Here is a 16,375-nt window from a genome sequence, read left to right as displayed (position 1 = left end):
CCCAAGTCCAACTTTCTTGTTACCCAGTCAAAGAAGCTGATGAGATTGGATTGGCAGGACCTACCCTTGGTGAATCCATGCTGACTGGGATCCCGAAGATTCCCTTCATTCAAGATCGTGTCCAATTTGCTTTTAATTAGTGTTTTCATGAGTTTGCACACTATTGATGTGAGACTCACCGGTCTATAATTCGCAGCCTCTGCCCTGCAACCCTTTTTATGCAGAGGAACGACATTAGCTAATTTCCAGTCCAGGGGAACTTTCCCCTTACTTAGGGAGAGATTGAATAGCTCAGCCAACGGTTTTGCCAGGACATCGCTCAATTCTCTGAGCACTCTTGGGTGCAAATTGTCTGGTCCCATGGCTTTGTTCACCTTGAGTCTTGCCAGTTCACTATAAACTTCACCTGGTGTGAACTCAAAATTCTGCCATAATGCTTAGAGCTAAGAAGTTGTCAACGGTAGCAGCCTGTTCTAGGCCCAGAAGTCCTTTCTGCACTGGTGTGCTGTGGATGGTGTAGAGCCCTTACAAGCTCTGATTTTGGAGTCCTGGACTTTTTGCAAGAGGGACTTCAGAAGGGTCTGTCAGTCAGATCATTTAAAGCAGTGTTTTTCAACCTTTTTACACCTATGGACTGGCAGAAATAAAAAAATTATTCTGTGGACTGGCATCGGTCCGTGGACCGGCAGTTGAAGAACACTGGGCTAAGTCGTGGGCCAGTCCCCGCCCATCTCTACCCAATCTCCACCCCAGACCCCGCCCCCATAATAGTACTAATTGCACCTTGCATGTCCCGTGCCTCATCTGGAAGCCTTCCCTCTGACGTTGCAACGTCAGAGAGAAGGCTTCCGGTTCAGGCACAGGATGCCCGTAGGAGCCACTGCCCGTGGCTTTGTGCACTGAATCAGTTAGGAAGAGGGAGCTGGCTCAAATATAACGCCGCAGCGATCGCACTGTGGATCGGTGGTTGAAGAACACTGTTTTGGGCCTGATGCACGTGCTGGCCCAGTGGACTGACAGGAAATTTCTGTGGACTGGCACTGGTCCATGGACCGGTGGTTGAAGAACACTGATTTAAAGTACAGATAGCAGGCCTTTCATGTTTCTGATCTTGAGGGAAAAGAGGTTGTCTGATCTCTCACCTGATGTCACCCAGCTCTTCGGTTGCGTTCTCCAATGCGTCTTTCATTCCCTTTCTGGAATCTTAATACTGTATTGCAAGGTCTCCTTATAGGATGCTTCCCTTCTCAATCTTACAGTCAAGATGGCGTTTTTGATGACTATTATTTCGGCGAGACGTGTCTCCAAGTTACAAGCTCTGTCCTGTAGGGCTCCATTCCTTAAGATTATGAAAGCATGTATTTTATTGCACACAGTTCTGTCCTTACCAAAAATAGTCTCTGCCTTCCTCGTTATTCAGGAAGTTGCCCACTTTGTACCCTGTGGGATCTAAGAGAAAGGATAAAATGCTGCATTTGGTGAATGTCATACATGTGCTTCTCCAATACCTCATGGTTACCAATGAATTTCGTGAATTGGATCACCTTTTTGTTCTGACCATTCAAACTATGAAAGGGAGGCCAGCAACTTAAGGCTTCGATTTCCAGATTGATTAAAATGGCCCTTACCACCGCATATGTGTACTGTGATTAGCAGCTGCCGATCGCTTTGAAAACTAAACTAAACTAAACCTTAAGTTTATATACCGCGTCATCTCCACAGAAGTGGAGCTCGACACGGTTTACAGGAATTAAAAACAAAGAAAGGAACTCCAATGGAAGGAAGGAGGGCTTGGTAAAACAGGAAGGAGAGGGGGGGAGGTAGGGGGTAGTTACATTTTGGAGAAAAGCCAGGTTTTCAGATGTTTTCTGAAGTGTTGGAGGGAGGTCGAACTCCGAAGAAGGGCAGTAAAGCTGTTCCACAGCTCGGTGATCCTGAAGAGGAGGGATGTTCCAAGTTTTCCTATATGGGAAATGCCATTTAGAGAAGGGAAGGATAGTTTGAATTTCTGAGTGGATCTGGTGGAATGAGTACTCGAGAGCCAAGATAGAGGAAAGAGGGGAGGAAGGATGCCGTGAAGAGATTTGAAGGTAAGACAGGCGCATTTGTAGCGAACCCTGAGGAAGACTGGGAGCCAGTGAAGCTTAGACAGAAGCGGGGAGACATGGTCGAATTTGCCTTTTGCGAAGATTAGTTTAGCTGCGGTGTTCTGAATCCGTTGAAGTCTGATAGGACTTTTCTTTGTTAGGCTTAGGTAGATGAAGTTGCAGTAATCAAGTCTGGAAAGAATGATGGATTGGACAAGGACAGCGAAATGTTGCTGGTGGAAGCAGGATCTGACTTTCCTTAGCATATGAAGATTGAAAAAGCATTTTTTTACTAGGGAGTTGATGTGGTCGTTAAAGGACAATGTAGAGTCAATGATGATTCCCAGAACTTTGCTAGAGTGCTCAAGCTGCAGATTGGTGCTAGAGGAAAGTGGGATGAAGGAGGGTAGCTGATCCAATTTCGAGCCGAGCCAAAGAAGTTTTGTTTTGGTCTCATTTAGTTTCATTTGAACAGTGAGAGCCCAGGATTGGAGATTTGTTATGCAAGTTGAGATGTTATCAGAGAGGTTGGTGAGGTTAGAGTCAGTTTCGAGAAGGACAAGGATGTCTCCACCAGAGGAGTTGCTACCTCATGGGTGTAGACTCGGGCAGTTTCACCCAAGGAACATAAGAACATAAGCATTGCCTCTGCCGAGTCAGACCATAGGTCCATTGTGCCCAGCAGTCTGCACCCACGGTGGCCCCCAGGTCCGTGACCTGTAAGTGATCCTTTACTTAAGACATTTTGTCCTGTATAGTACCCCTCTAACTATACCCTTCAATCCCCTTTTCCTTCAGGAACTTGTCCAACCCCTTTTTGAAACCCAATATCGTACTCTGCTCTACCACCTCCTCTGGAAGCGCATTCCAGGTATCCACCACCCTCTGAGTGAAGAAGAACTATAGAGCAGCTGCATGGTCTACTCTTCATACATTTACTAGGTTCTATAGAGAGACCTAGCAGTCAGGAAAGACCGCTTTCGGGTCCTTTGTTTTGAAGGCAGGCCCTCCCTGGACTCAGGGGACTGCTTTGGTACATCCCTAGCATTCAGGACTACAAGACACATTGCACTAGAAAGAAAGATTAGGTTCTTACCTCAATCTTCTTTCATGTAGATATGTCTAATAGCCCTGAAGCCCCACCCTGTGTCTTTACCTGCCTTCTGCCTTGGGATCAGTCTAGTTTGGAGACTTCTGTCTCTCAGATAAGCTTAAAAAAAACACAACACACAAGACAGTAAAGTCTGGTCTAAGTCTCTACTTGATAGTAGGACATGAGTGGCTCTGAAATCTATATAATGTTAGTGCAGGTTGGGCTTAGTTTTGGTATCTTTTGAATGTTATGATTTTCATTGATGTGTTTGTTACAGAGCAAACCAGAATTGTAGTGTTGGGGATTTTTCCCTGTTTTCCTCCATCTAGTTATGTTTGTCATTACAGTGCTCATTGATTGCTTTTGCACAAACTAAGGGGGCAGGAGCAACTGCCTGGGAAGGAGGCAGAGCTCATCTTTCTATCTGACCTATTTGTAATGTAGCCCTCTGAAGAACAGTTGGTTTCTTTTCAATAATGTTGCATAAAAATTTAATAATGAGATACCTTTTGATAATTCTTAATCATTGTTTTTATATGGTTAGAGTTTCAGCAACTTGTAACAATCTGGAAGGATCTGTTTCCGAAGTGGTGAGTTTTACTACAGAAAGTTGTGAACCAGACTCCCCAGCACCGCCTAAACTTGTCAACAGAACCAAAAACAGCCTAATTTTACAGTGGAAGGTAAGTACCAACAAATGTGTTATAAATGTGAAAAGTCTTTTTTAAAGAAAAAATTGTAAAATGATTAAAAATTTTAATTGTGATTGATTTCACAATTTAATATTTTTAATCTTGAATTAAATGGTCTGGCATAGCTGGGTTACAGGCAACATCTGCAGTGCAAGCAGGCTTCCTCCACTGACACTGAGAGCTTTCTTGCAGCTGCGGAAATAGGGAGTTGAATTGGAGTAAGCGTTACATGGCTAAAGGAACACTCTTTGGTTTGTTTGGTGGAGAAAGTCTGCTTGCATTGTAGATGCTGCCCGAGACCCAAACATGCACAATGATGTCAAAAGGGAAGGGAAAGAATAGTTTGGCCGGTAATACAGTTAACTCATGATTAAAATTTTTAATCTCGCTGGTTAATATATTAATTGCAATTAATCTACAACTCTATTCAAAAAATTATTTCTAGAAAATTATTTCTAGCATTTGAGGTACTGGAGAGTGGAGGAATAGCCTAATGGCTAATGCAATGGCCTGAGAACCTGGGGGACCTTGTGAGACTGGGCATCAAAATGGCAGATGACGTTTAATGTGATTGTGAGTAGAGAATGACACAGGGAAAGATTTGCCCTGTCCCCACAGGAACTCAATTTCCCTGTCCTGTCCCCCTTGAGTTTTATCGCTGACCCTCTCCCTGCATCTAGTTCTGTTATAAACAAGTTGGTGTATCTCGAACCACTTAAAATCAGAGCCACTGCAGCTGCCTTAGCTTTCTTGAAATCTGATTTACTTGATAACTTAGCTATATACTCGAATATAAGTCAAAACTCCCATTTTCCCCCCCAAAAGGAGGAAAAATGGTTGACTCGAATATACGTCGGGGGGCTTAATATTCAAGTGCCCTGCCCTGTCAGGCTTTACTCCCAGCCCCCTTCCCTCCCAACCCCTGTCAGGCTCAGCACCCAGCCCCCTTCCTTCCTTCCTTCCCTCCCCTGTCAGACTCTGCACCCAGGCCCCCTCCCTCCCAGGCTCTGCACCTTATCCCTCCTCCCTGCCATCGTACCTCCTCTGCCGATCCTTGGTGGTCCAGAGGTGCAGCGGACAGGAGCGAGCTTTCCGCGCTCCTGCCCCGCTGCTAACCTGGTCAGTGGTGGTTACCGTGAGATTAGGTTTCTTCAGTCGCTGAACGGCACTGAGCAGGAGCGCACTTTGGTCTTCCTGTTCGGCGCTGAGCGGCTTCTTGACTGGCTCCCATGAATTCTCACCAAAGCGTACTCCTCGGTGCCGCTCAGCGGCTGAAGAAACCTGATCTTGCAGCAGCCATCACTGACTGGGTTAGCGGCAGGGCAGGAGCGCGGCTAGCTTGCTTCTGCCCGCTGCTCCTCTTGACCACCAGGGATCAGCAGAAGGAGGTACAAGGATAGGGCAGGGAGGGGGGACAGGGTGCAGAGCCTGGCAGCGGCCTGCAATAATTCTGGGGGGGGGGGGGGATTTTCCCGAATATAAACCGGGTCCCTCATTTTTGGGCCCAAAAATCTCAGTTGATATTCTAGTATATACAGTATATAGAACACCTTGTTCCACATTTCGTACCTTCACTTCAAACTGCTTCTTGGACTAGGCCCCAAAGACAATGCATTTGGTAAAGCGGTGCTTTATCACAGGAATACTCGTGGACAATGTAAATGAATGAGCAGCTTTAAGCTTGGGAGTAACCACTTGTATGCCTGATTCAGTTATGCTTATTGACAGAAAAGACACTGTTTCTCACCTTTTGGAAGGTGTTTTCCTTAGCAGGACTGGTTAGGCATACAGCTTCTCCCGCCTGCATGAGAGTTCCTTCATTTCTTGAGCTGTAGAACTGAGGAGACGATTGCACACAACAAGGGACAGGCATGCTTTGAACTCTGGGAAAATTGCTCCATCCTAAACCATTCAAGCGACATCACCCACTTGTGTGCCTGATCAATCATGCTATCCACTAAATAATTTTTTTATTACAAGTGAAAAACAACGCTTTATCTAATTGAAAATGTAATTTAGTTCCACATTTTATTTCAGCGTATGTGTATGAAAATTAATTATGTACATAGATTGTATGTTTACTTGTATAAATTGTTTTACTTTGTCCCCCCCTCCAAAAAAAAAAATATATTGTTATTCGCGTTGAAAATATTTGACACTGCGTTTATATCAAACTTTTAATGAACTTGAAACTTGAAAACAATTAGCAGTGTTGGATCATTTACTTTTAAGTATTTTTTTTTCCTTTCAGGCCTCAAATGACAATGGTTGTAAAATAACTAGCTTTCTTTTGGAATGGGATGAGGTAGGTTTTGTCTCTCCAAGAATATGCCTAACATTAGTAGAAACATATTTATTTTCTGGTACATAATGGCCCAAGATGATGAGTGAGTGTTTCAGTAGCCTATGTGTTTGTCACACCCACAAAGGATATTACTGTGGAAAAATAATGCACTTTTTATAATGGGTAGTTATTGAATATCTGTAATGTACCCAACTTACGTTATTGGGTAAGTTTTATAGGTAAGAAAGATATTTAAAGGAACATTCTGTCTGCACAAGTTTAAAATATTATCTTACCTTAGTAGAAGTTGCAAATTGCAGGATTCAGTTTTTTCTCTTAGGCAGTATGTTTAATTTACGTAGTTAATAAACATTGGAATCTGCATTCTTTTAGCCTTTGCGTTAACATTTTTCTTTTAATACAGGATGTATCCCAAGAAACACATCTGTCATTTTATTGAGGATGTATCTCCTGGTTTAGGTTTATTTCGTACATTCAATGACAGGAATGAACCTCACTCATAAATAATCTAATAGTACTGCTGGTGTTGATGTGCCTTCTGTTTCTTTTTTATTGTGTGACTCTCACTCTGGCTTTTCCTAGAAAACATCACAAAGAGACTAGTAAAGCGAGGGGAACTTTTTGTAGTAACTCCATAAAACAGTGAATTCAGTCCAGAAAAATGGTTTGTCATATGTAGTTGCTATTGATCCTGATGGTGTCCCCCCACCCCATCCACCTCATATTGAAGCTTCACTGTCCCATCGTTTTCTATTATCTCATTACTTGTAATCCTTGATTTCCTATATCTCTCAAAGAGCTTCCCTATTACTACTTTTCCTGGGGTTCTCTCCCACTTCCAGCTATTCCTCCCTGGGTACTTCGCGTGTTCGCGTGGGGATGATTGGTGTGAGGATCCTGTGTTATTGTAGTAACCAACCCCAACATCACTAAATGTCTGAGGTTTAAGTAGGGCAACCCTCCTTTAAAATGTTGAGTAACGATGTTCTAATTATGTGCACCTGATGTGATACACCTGTGTATGATTTGAGCCACTTTAAGTGGAAGGATATGTGGGGGTGTCCTAATTTAATCCTCAGTTAGAATACACATTTTTGTGGATATCTTTTATTTCATGAGTAAATCATGGAAAAATGTTGTTGTTTACCTGCAATTACATAACTTTCTTTTCCAGAGATAAATAAATAAAAGATTTGACGTCGATATGTGAACAGCCTATATAATAAAAGCTTACCGGCGCATGCGCTGTTAAAACAGTGTGATCCCTGCCGCTGTGGTGTGTGATCCGTGGCCGTATTCCATTTTAGAACCCGGCGGCAGGGAACTTTCTGGCCACTCCCCTCCTCCCGCCCTCACTCATCAACTGTTGCTGCGAGGAAGCGCAGGCAAGCTCTCTCCGTGCTGGGATGAGCCGGATCCCTGAGACACGAGCGCCTGCAGGAGGAGGCCCCCGCCGCCGCCGCCCGTCAACACCTTCCCAGCCTCCTGAGCCGCGTCCTCGCCCCCCCGATTGCCGACCGCGGTGACCGTTGACAAGTGCTGTGTCCCTCCGTGCCGAATTCCATTTTCAAATTCAAACACGGAGAGACACAGCACAGCCGGTGACTCCCCCCTCCCGCCCTCACTCACCGCCAAAACCAGCTACTTTTAAGACTCCTTCTCACCGGCTCACCCGCATTTAAATTCAGAGAAAAGCGCTGCACCGCGCTACCGCTGGCTTCACCGTCTTCTGTCCACTGTGGCCCGCCTTCTCTGACTACTTCCTGTTTCCGCTAGGGTTGGCCACAGTGAATGGAAGACGCCGAAGCCAGCGGTAGCGCGGTGCAGCGCTTTTCTCTGAATTTAAATGCGGTTGGGAAGGGGGCAGCGGGAGATGCTGCACAGGGAAGTGTGTGTGTGTGTGGGGGGGGAAATGCTGCTGCTGCACAGGGAAGGCCGGGAAATGCTTCTGCTGCACAGGTAAGGGTGGGAAATGCTGCTGCTGCACAGGGAAGTGTGTGTGTGTGTGTGGGGGGGGGAAATGCTGCTGCTGCACAGGGAAGGGTGGGAAATGCTGCTGCACAGGTAAGGGTGGGAGGGAAATGCTGCTGCATAGGGAAGTGGAAAGGGGGCACAGGGAGAGGGAAAAGGGGCCTGGGAGCAATCTTGGTTTGCTTTGGGGGAGGGGAGACAGAAGGGGGCCATGGAGAGACAGAAAGACAGGCAGGCAGCGCATTAGAATGAAAAACAGACAGACAGAAAGACAGCGGGCAGGGAGAGAGAGAGAAAGAAAGAAAGACAGACAGACAGGGTGCCAGAGAGAGAACCAGAAAGAAAGAAGGACAGACAGCGGGAGGGAGAAAGGCAGACAGAAAGAAAGGAAGAGAGAGACAGGGGCTGGGAGAGATACAGAAAGAAAGAAAGACAGACAGACATATATTCTAGCACCTGTTAATGTAACAGGCTTAAACACTAGTTTCTTAAGAAAGAACTGAATATTTCATGGGTTGTCCTAATTTTTTCATATGACTGTACATTAAGGCATGATCACTTACATTAGCACTATAGTTAGTGCAAATAAACTCCACTTTTGCACATGGCCACCATAAAAATACAAATCATCAATTCTGTTACATTTACATAGGAGTCTGTACTTTAACTGTTGATTCCCACTTCCCACAAAACTGCAGAAGGGGTATCACTTTAAGATCTTGAACTCCTCCCCTTCTGCTGTGGAGAACAGCTCACTCATGCAGTTTTTCCTTTTGCAAACAAACTCAGAAGGTGTGTTCTGATCTGCTCTGCTTCTTTTTGTTATTTTCAAGGTTTTTTTCCATTGGATTTTTTAATTTCTTCATGACTTCAGTGCTTGGAGGTCCCCTTTTGGGCTTACTAAACTGGGGAAAGGATGCAGGGATGGACTGTTGCTCCAGGCCAATCTCATTGAGTACCTGTGGAGCCAGCCTTCTTTGTGTCCATTCAGGAGCTTGGGGTCTGTCCCCATGAGAGTGGCTCGCCTGTTGATTTCATCAGAGGCTTGGGTGCAGACTGTAGGGCGCCTGTGTAACAACCCTCTCGGTATCAGGGAGCCGGCTGCGTAGTGTCTCCTGTCGCAGTGTGAAGAATCTCGGGTGTGGAAGTCTGTGGTCATGATCGGCCCGACTAGCAGCCTGAAAAATTTCTTCAATGCGAAGTCTGACAATTTCTGAGGCAGAAATCTTTTCCCTGCAGACAGGCTGATTCAGGCAAACAGGTACCAGAAGTTACAGTGAATACTCCAATTATTCCCTGTGGGGGGCATTTTTGAGGGGGGAGGAGTGTGGTTTCTGTAAATTTCAATTTGAGGTTTCTGGATTTAGAATTTGGTGGCCCCTCCTCCAAAACTCTAAAATTGCTATTTTTTTTTTTTTTTAATTTTAGTTCCAACAGCAGCCATCTGGGATTTTTAGCCATCTTATTTAAACATAGGTTTTTCTGCCTCAAAACTGTTTGATTTTTCTGGAACCTACCTCTCATGGATGCCCTTTCTAGTCTCGGATCCTGTGTGTTTTGCATAGAGTTGCCAGTTGAGGAGCGGCCATATTCCACATGAGGAAGAGGTGGGAGCTTCGGGCTTGGCCCCCATTCAGGCCTCTAAGGCCTTGGACCCCCAAAATCCTAGAAAGTCTGGTCTAATGGGAAGAGATCCTGCTCAGATGAGCCAAGCAGTGATGGGGCAAAACACAAGCATGTAGTAGCAGATGAATCTCCTCTTCCCCAATCTGGTGTTGTGCAAGGAATCTCAGATCCCCCAATGCAAGGTTTCTCTGATTTTGTCAGCCTCTTATGGAAATCCTACTTAACAGGACTGGGAAGCGCTGTACTGCCCTTGGATATGCCTGCTACTGCCTAAGGGAGATCCTTTTCCCAGGCAGACTTTCCCACCTCATGCCTCACCGCTTCCCAGTGTCAATGACCCTTCAGAACAGAACTAGGATGATTGGAAGTTCTTTTCCATACCTTTATTATTGCAGGGCTCTTCTGTGACGGTAGATGATGTGGGATCCCTTACGGGATCCAGTAGCCAGAGGACAGGAGTGGCAGTGAATCACAATGATGATTCCTCAGTGCTTTGCATTTTCAGATCAGCTTCAGTTTCTCATGTCATTTCTGACACCCTATCTATGTTGAAGCTCGATGCCCAGCAGTTGTCCACCTCGCAGTGCTCCATCATGTGTGGCACTAATACACAGACAAACTTTTTTCCTGCTCATCCATATTGGATCATCTGCAGGATAGTGACCCATTAGAGTCTGGTGATACTGGTGGCCCGGACTGGCCCCACAGACCTTGGTACTCAGATCTGGTGCATCTATAGAGAGGCAGGTTCCTGAAATTGCCTGTTCATCCAGGGTTCCTCAGTCAAGGCCTGGTTCAAGTTCAATTTATTTAATATACCATAAATATAAAACAAAAATGTTAAAATCTAAGCAGTTTACAATAAATATAAAATAAGGAAATAAAACAATACAAGACAAACTATTATGTTTAAAGGGAAAAACAATATGATAAATTACAATAGGAATTATAAGGAAAGGAGAATAAATTAATATGGTCCCCATAATGTAAACAAACAAACAAAAAAACTTTATGAGCAGAATGCTTGAGAGAAGTAAAATGCCTTTAATTGGGCTTTAAATGTAATGAACGATTTTTCTTCACAAAGGCAGATAGGGAAAGAGTTCCAAATAACAGGTGCCATAACTTGAGAGTGATGAATTTCTGTGTACATCAAGAAATAATTGCGTAAAAAGTTACACTGAAGATGTTGATTTGATGAGTGGAGAGATCTCTGTGCAGCATAATGAATCAAAAATCTATGTAAAAGAAAGGGAGTCCGGAAAGCATAACTAAAAAAGTGATTGTATTATATTTGTAAGGAATTTGGTAGACTATAGGAAGAATATGTTCAGTTTTAAGAAGTGGAGTCACATGGTTGAATTTAGAACATCCATATATCAATCTAACCGCAATGTTTTGTACCAACTATAAACGATGTAACTGATAATTAGGCAGACCGATCAAAATTGAATTTGAATAATCAAGTTTAGATAAAACTAGAGAATGAATCCGTATACGAAGAGAGCTTTTTTGAAGAAATGAACGAACAGAGCGAATTTGTCGTAAGGCAAAAAATGAAGAAGAAACCACTTTGGAGATATGAGTATAAAAAGATAAAGTATTATCTAGTGTCATACCCAGAATTTTAGTAGTAGTTGTAAATGAAAGTGAAATCCCATTCATACTAAAATTTGAAAGATTAGAATGTTGTTTGCCTGAAGAGAAAAGCATTACCACAGTCTTCTGAGAATTAATTTTTAGATTATTTGATGTTAACCAATCTGCAATTTTGTCTACTTTATCAGAAATAATGGAATATTCAGAAGGTGAATGAGAATCTAGGGGAATGAGAAGTTGTATATCGTCTGAAAAAAGTAAATCTGAGGGATTGAACGAGAAGATTCAAAGGTGCCAAAAAGATATTAGAGAATAGGTCAAGAACAGAACCCTGGGGAATACCTGATGCCGACAAATGAAAAATAGAAAATGCATTTGAATATTGTACAACATGTGTACAATTAGACAAGTATGATTGGAACCATTGAAGCGCAGAACCAGTTACCTGAATGTCATTTAATCAGCTAAGAAGAATAGTGTGGTCAACCAATTCAAATGTCACAGACATGTCCAATGAGAAAAGAACATCATCACCTCTGCTATCAAGAGTTTGTCTTATATAATTTAAAAGACCTAATAAAGTGTGTTCAGTAGAGTGGTGAGGTCTGAATCCGATTTAGCGAGGTTGTAATATGTTTTGTTTTCACTATAAAATCTGATAACTGAATTGCAACCACTTTCTTGACAATTTTAGAGACAAAAGGGGAATTAGAAACTGGTCAGTAATTGTCTATGATGGTAGGATCATTTTTTTGATTATTTAATAAGGGAATGACTACAGCGTCCTGCCAGTCTTGAGGAAAATCGGCAGTAGATAGTCTATTATTTTCCATCTCCGCATGCCTCTGAGGCGGAAGAAAAACTTCATTCCTTGGATTGCAAGGGGTCACGAGCGGGGTTCCTCAAGGGTCAGTGCTGGGACCGCTCCTGTTTAACATATTCATCGACGACCTGGAGGCGGGAACAAAATGTGAGGTCATCAAATTCGCAGATTTTTTTGATTCGTCTGATTCCTTCTCTTAACCTCTTCTACTGTATCTAGGATTAAGCAGAGATGTTACAGGAACAGAAACTTTCCTATTCTCTTTCCTTTTGGAAGGGTTCTCTAGCCCCTGATAATTGCAATTAGCAAATTGGCTCTTAGTTACTCATATGAGTGATTTATTATTCACTGTTTACTTGTTAAATGTTTATTGATCATTGTTCTATTTCCTAAGTTTCAGAGCAGAATGTTTGTTGCCGGGGAAGTTCCCCGTTCTTCTCCTCCTTTTTTATGTTTCAGTGGAGTTTGCTTTGGTACCAGCTGAGGAGGGAACTGTTCTCCACTGCAGAAAGGGAGGAGTTCAAGATCTTAAAGTGTTTCGCAGGAAGTGGGAATCAACAACTAAAGTATGGACTCCTGTGTATCTTAACAGAACCCAGATTATCGAGGTAAGAAGCTAATCTGTCTATCATGTACTATTCAACTAGTTTGCATTCTATGAGAAGTCATTTATACATATAATTGGCCACTTATGTGCATAAGCTAGAATATCATCCTTTGCATGCTTTCCTGTCACCTACAACTTGGATTACCCTTGTGCAACTCCACTTTGACTGTTATGTGTTAAGTGCAAAACCATGATGCATTCCATTAATAGTAACCTCAGTCCATTGTGATATGCTCATGCACTAGCTGTGTCCCATTGATTAACAAAGAGATAATAGGGAACAAGAAATATTGAATCAGTTATTTACGACTCTCTGTTACAGACAGCAGACTGGGTGAATTCTGTGCCATTACAGCTGTTGCAATATGCATTTATATTGTTCACATGAGGTTCTTGTTCAGCTGTGGATTTTTTTTACATCGTTTTGTTGCTATTGTGAGGATTCTTCATTGTGGCTTTTTCAGTTTTTCTTTTACATCTTAGACTTTACCAGTTAAAATTTACTTTTGGCATTTCAGTTCAGTCTTAAAATAATTTTGCTTTATTATGTGTTTCAAAGACCAGTTCCATATTTTGTTTTTGTTTTCCTTTTTCTTTTTTTTTTAAGGGGAAACATGGAATCTTCAAAGAGTGCTACTTTGGGCATCTAAAACAATACAAGCTAACCAAACTCTCACCATCTACAAAATACTCATTTAGATTAGCTGCTAAAAATGATATTGGAATAAGGTATATCTAGAATTTTTAAATTGCATACTGTATACTAAGTAAATTTGTTAATAGTAGAAAAAAGTGAATTTAATATATAACTTTAAATGTAACTTTTCAGTAGATTTAGTGAGACAGTGCTGTGTTACACCTCAGGAAGTGTCCCTCCATCGCCACTACCACCTAAACTGGTTCAAGCTGGGGTAAATTGGATGTCATTACAGTGGAGTCCACCCAATGGCGTGTCTTCAAATGAATTCCTTACCTACACTTTAGAAATGGAAGATGAATCATCTGTAAGTTGGATTTTTTTTTTAGTATGATGTGAAATAAATTTTAAATTGCTGAATTCATTTAACTCTTTAACTTTTTTTTTTTTTTATTGTTCCAGAATAACTGCCTCCCCACTTTCTTTTCTTTACTTTAAAAGGGAAGGGTAAAAAGAAACTAAATGGAAGCTGTGAAAGGAAAAAATTAAGATTTTTAAAATAGAAGCCAGCTTTAATAGATCCTGTTTCTTTCCTCCCTTAAATTTTTTCTTAGTTCTACTTACATGTTTTCCCTTTCATATTAGTATCACAGTGTTGTAATTCTTCAAGACCAAGTGGAATTTAGGATGAATCATTTTTGGATAAACACCAGAAGTTAAAAATGACTAAAATTCTATGTACTTTTCTAGTGCGAAAGACACATTATTCCTGAACCTTCGGGTAGTCAATCTATTCCCGCAAGAATTCTTGTAGAGAACCTCATTAGCATTCTTTTGCTCTGCCTCCCATCTCTTTGGGTTGTCCTCCAATTCATCAGTTGTCTTTCTACAAGTGAGATGGTAGAAGCCTATCTTTTCTGCTCATGTTTATTTTTCTTTTAAATGTGGTTTTAATTTACTGTTTGTGTTTCGGTGCTGCAGAGGACCCCAATCTGGGGACATCTCTGTCTGTGGGAGAGCACAGACTTTTAAGGTCGGAGGTCTGCATTAAAGAATGACACGGTGGAAAGAAAAATAGTAGTCGCTGTGGGGATGGGGACAAGGCCATTCACCGCCCCGTGGAGCGGTGAATGGTCTTGTCTGCGCAGTGAGGCATCAAGGATTTTGCGGTCCAGCAGCCCCCACCTGCCCGATCGCAGCATTTAGCCAGCTCCCTCCCTCCACCTCACCTTATATGCCAAGTTTGCCGGCTTTCTTTTTCCCGAGCCGCACGCGTTCAAAAAGCCGCACACGGGCAGCTGCGCGAGTTGATCAATCTTCTCCTCTGACGCAACCGGAAACAGGAAGTTGCAGGAGAGGAGAAGATTGATCAACTCGCGCAGCTGCGCGAGTGCGGCTTTTTGAATGCGTGCGGCTCGGGAAAAAGAAAGCTGGCAAACTCGGCATATAAGGTGAGGTGGAGGGAGGGAGCTGGCTAAACGCTGCGATCGGGTGGGTGGGGGCTGCTGGTGTTCCCAGCTCACACTAGGAAGGAGGGAGTGAAAGGGAAAAAGATTCTGGGCCAAGGGGATGAAGAGAGAAAGAAACCCACAGCAGGAAAGAAAGGGGAGGACAGGCAGGTGAGCCAGATGCTGGGAAGCAGGGGGAGGAAGAAAGAGGGAGAGAAGCTAGATGGGGTTGAAAAGAAGAGACACACTGGTATGGAAGAGGAAGATAGGGGAAATCTGGACACAGGAAGGTAACAGAAAGAGGGGAAATTATGTGCATGGGGCATAGGGACAGAGATATAAATGGGACATGCCATGGGGATGGTATATGGCCACGGAGGGGAGGAGGGGGCAATGCCAGATACATAGGGGAGATATTAGAAATGGGGAAAATAGGAACACAGAAGCGAGATGGTTTGTGGGGATAGGACAGGGAGCGAGCTCGCAGGCTCCAGCGGCTTGCACAATTTACATTGTAACGTGCCACGAAAATAAGAGGGAGGGAGGTAGATAGATAGATAAGCCACGCGAGAGATGCTGAAGGGTGGTAGAAAGGAACAGATGGTGAAGGAGGAAGGGAAGGGTGGTGGTAGAAAGGAATAGAACAGACATTGAAAGAGAGTAGAGAGGAACAGACCCTGAAGGGAAATGTGGAATACAGAGTGGGGAGAAGACGCTGGAAGGGAAGAAGACAGATGCCAGACTATGGAGGAGCGGAGGGAAGAAGATGGGTGCTAGACCAATTGGGGGGGGTGAAGGGAGAGGCACAGTAACAGCAAATGGAAGATGCAGAGAGAAGACACACAGTGGATGGAAGGAATTGAATGAGAAGATGTGGAAAGCAGAAACCAGACAACAAAGGTAGAAAAAAAAATTCTATTTATTTATTTATTTTTTGCTTTAGGATAAAGTAGTATATTAGTTGTGTTGATAAAAATTTATAAACAAAGCTCTGCCAGCTGAACATCTCTTTCTCTAGTTCAGCAGCCAGAACTTTGATTTATAAGAAAGGAATAAGCTAAATATTGCAGTACTAAGGCTTATATGGATGCTGCGGGGACAGTGACGGGGCGGTGAATGGGATGGCAGTGATGGGGCGGTGAAGGGGATGGCGGTGACAGGGCGGTGAAGGGAATGGTGGTGACAGGGCGGTGAAGGGGACGGTGGGCCAGGGACGGGGCAGTGACGGGGACAGATATTTTCCCCGTGTCATTCTCTAGTTTGCATCCAAGAGGCAGACTGCTTTGCAGTGCACACACATAGACAGCCTGCATTAACAGCCCGGGAGTTCTCGCCCACCCACGCACACCCCACACTGACAGGAACAAATCTATCCCCATGTCATTCTCTAAATCCTATGCCTCCTGCTCTGCAGCAACAGCATTTTGTGTGTGGGAGGACGGGGGGCACAGATGCATACGCTTGAACTGGTCTGCTGGTCAGATTTA

At 43.4% G+C, this 16,375-nt stretch overlaps 1 protein-coding gene across 5 annotated transcripts in view; it reads left to right on the top strand.

Annotated features, from left to right (window-relative positions):
• Positions 1–16,375, top strand: part of LOC117360640 (fibronectin type-III domain-containing protein 3a-like) — a 177,552-nt gene that overhangs the window by 84,166 nt on the left and 77,011 nt on the right. For all 5 annotated transcript variants that reach the window (XM_033944726.1, XM_033944722.1, XM_033944723.1 and 2 more), the window contains 4 exons: positions 3,725–3,863; positions 6,124–6,177; positions 13,411–13,532; positions 13,633–13,807. In XM_033944726.1, the coding sequence (XP_033800617.1) occupies positions 3,725–3,863; positions 6,124–6,177; positions 13,411–13,532; positions 13,633–13,807 (490 nt within the window). The remainder of the gene's footprint in view (positions 1–3,724; positions 3,864–6,123; positions 6,178–13,410; positions 13,533–13,632; positions 13,808–16,375) is intronic.

Source organism: Geotrypetes seraphini, chromosome 5 (assembly GCF_902459505.1).
Source record: "Geotrypetes seraphini chromosome 5, aGeoSer1.1, whole genome shotgun sequence".
NCBI classification, from domain to species: Eukaryota; Metazoa; Chordata; class Amphibia; order Gymnophiona; family Dermophiidae; genus Geotrypetes; species Geotrypetes seraphini.
This window is presented reverse-complemented; position numbering and strand designations above follow the sequence as displayed.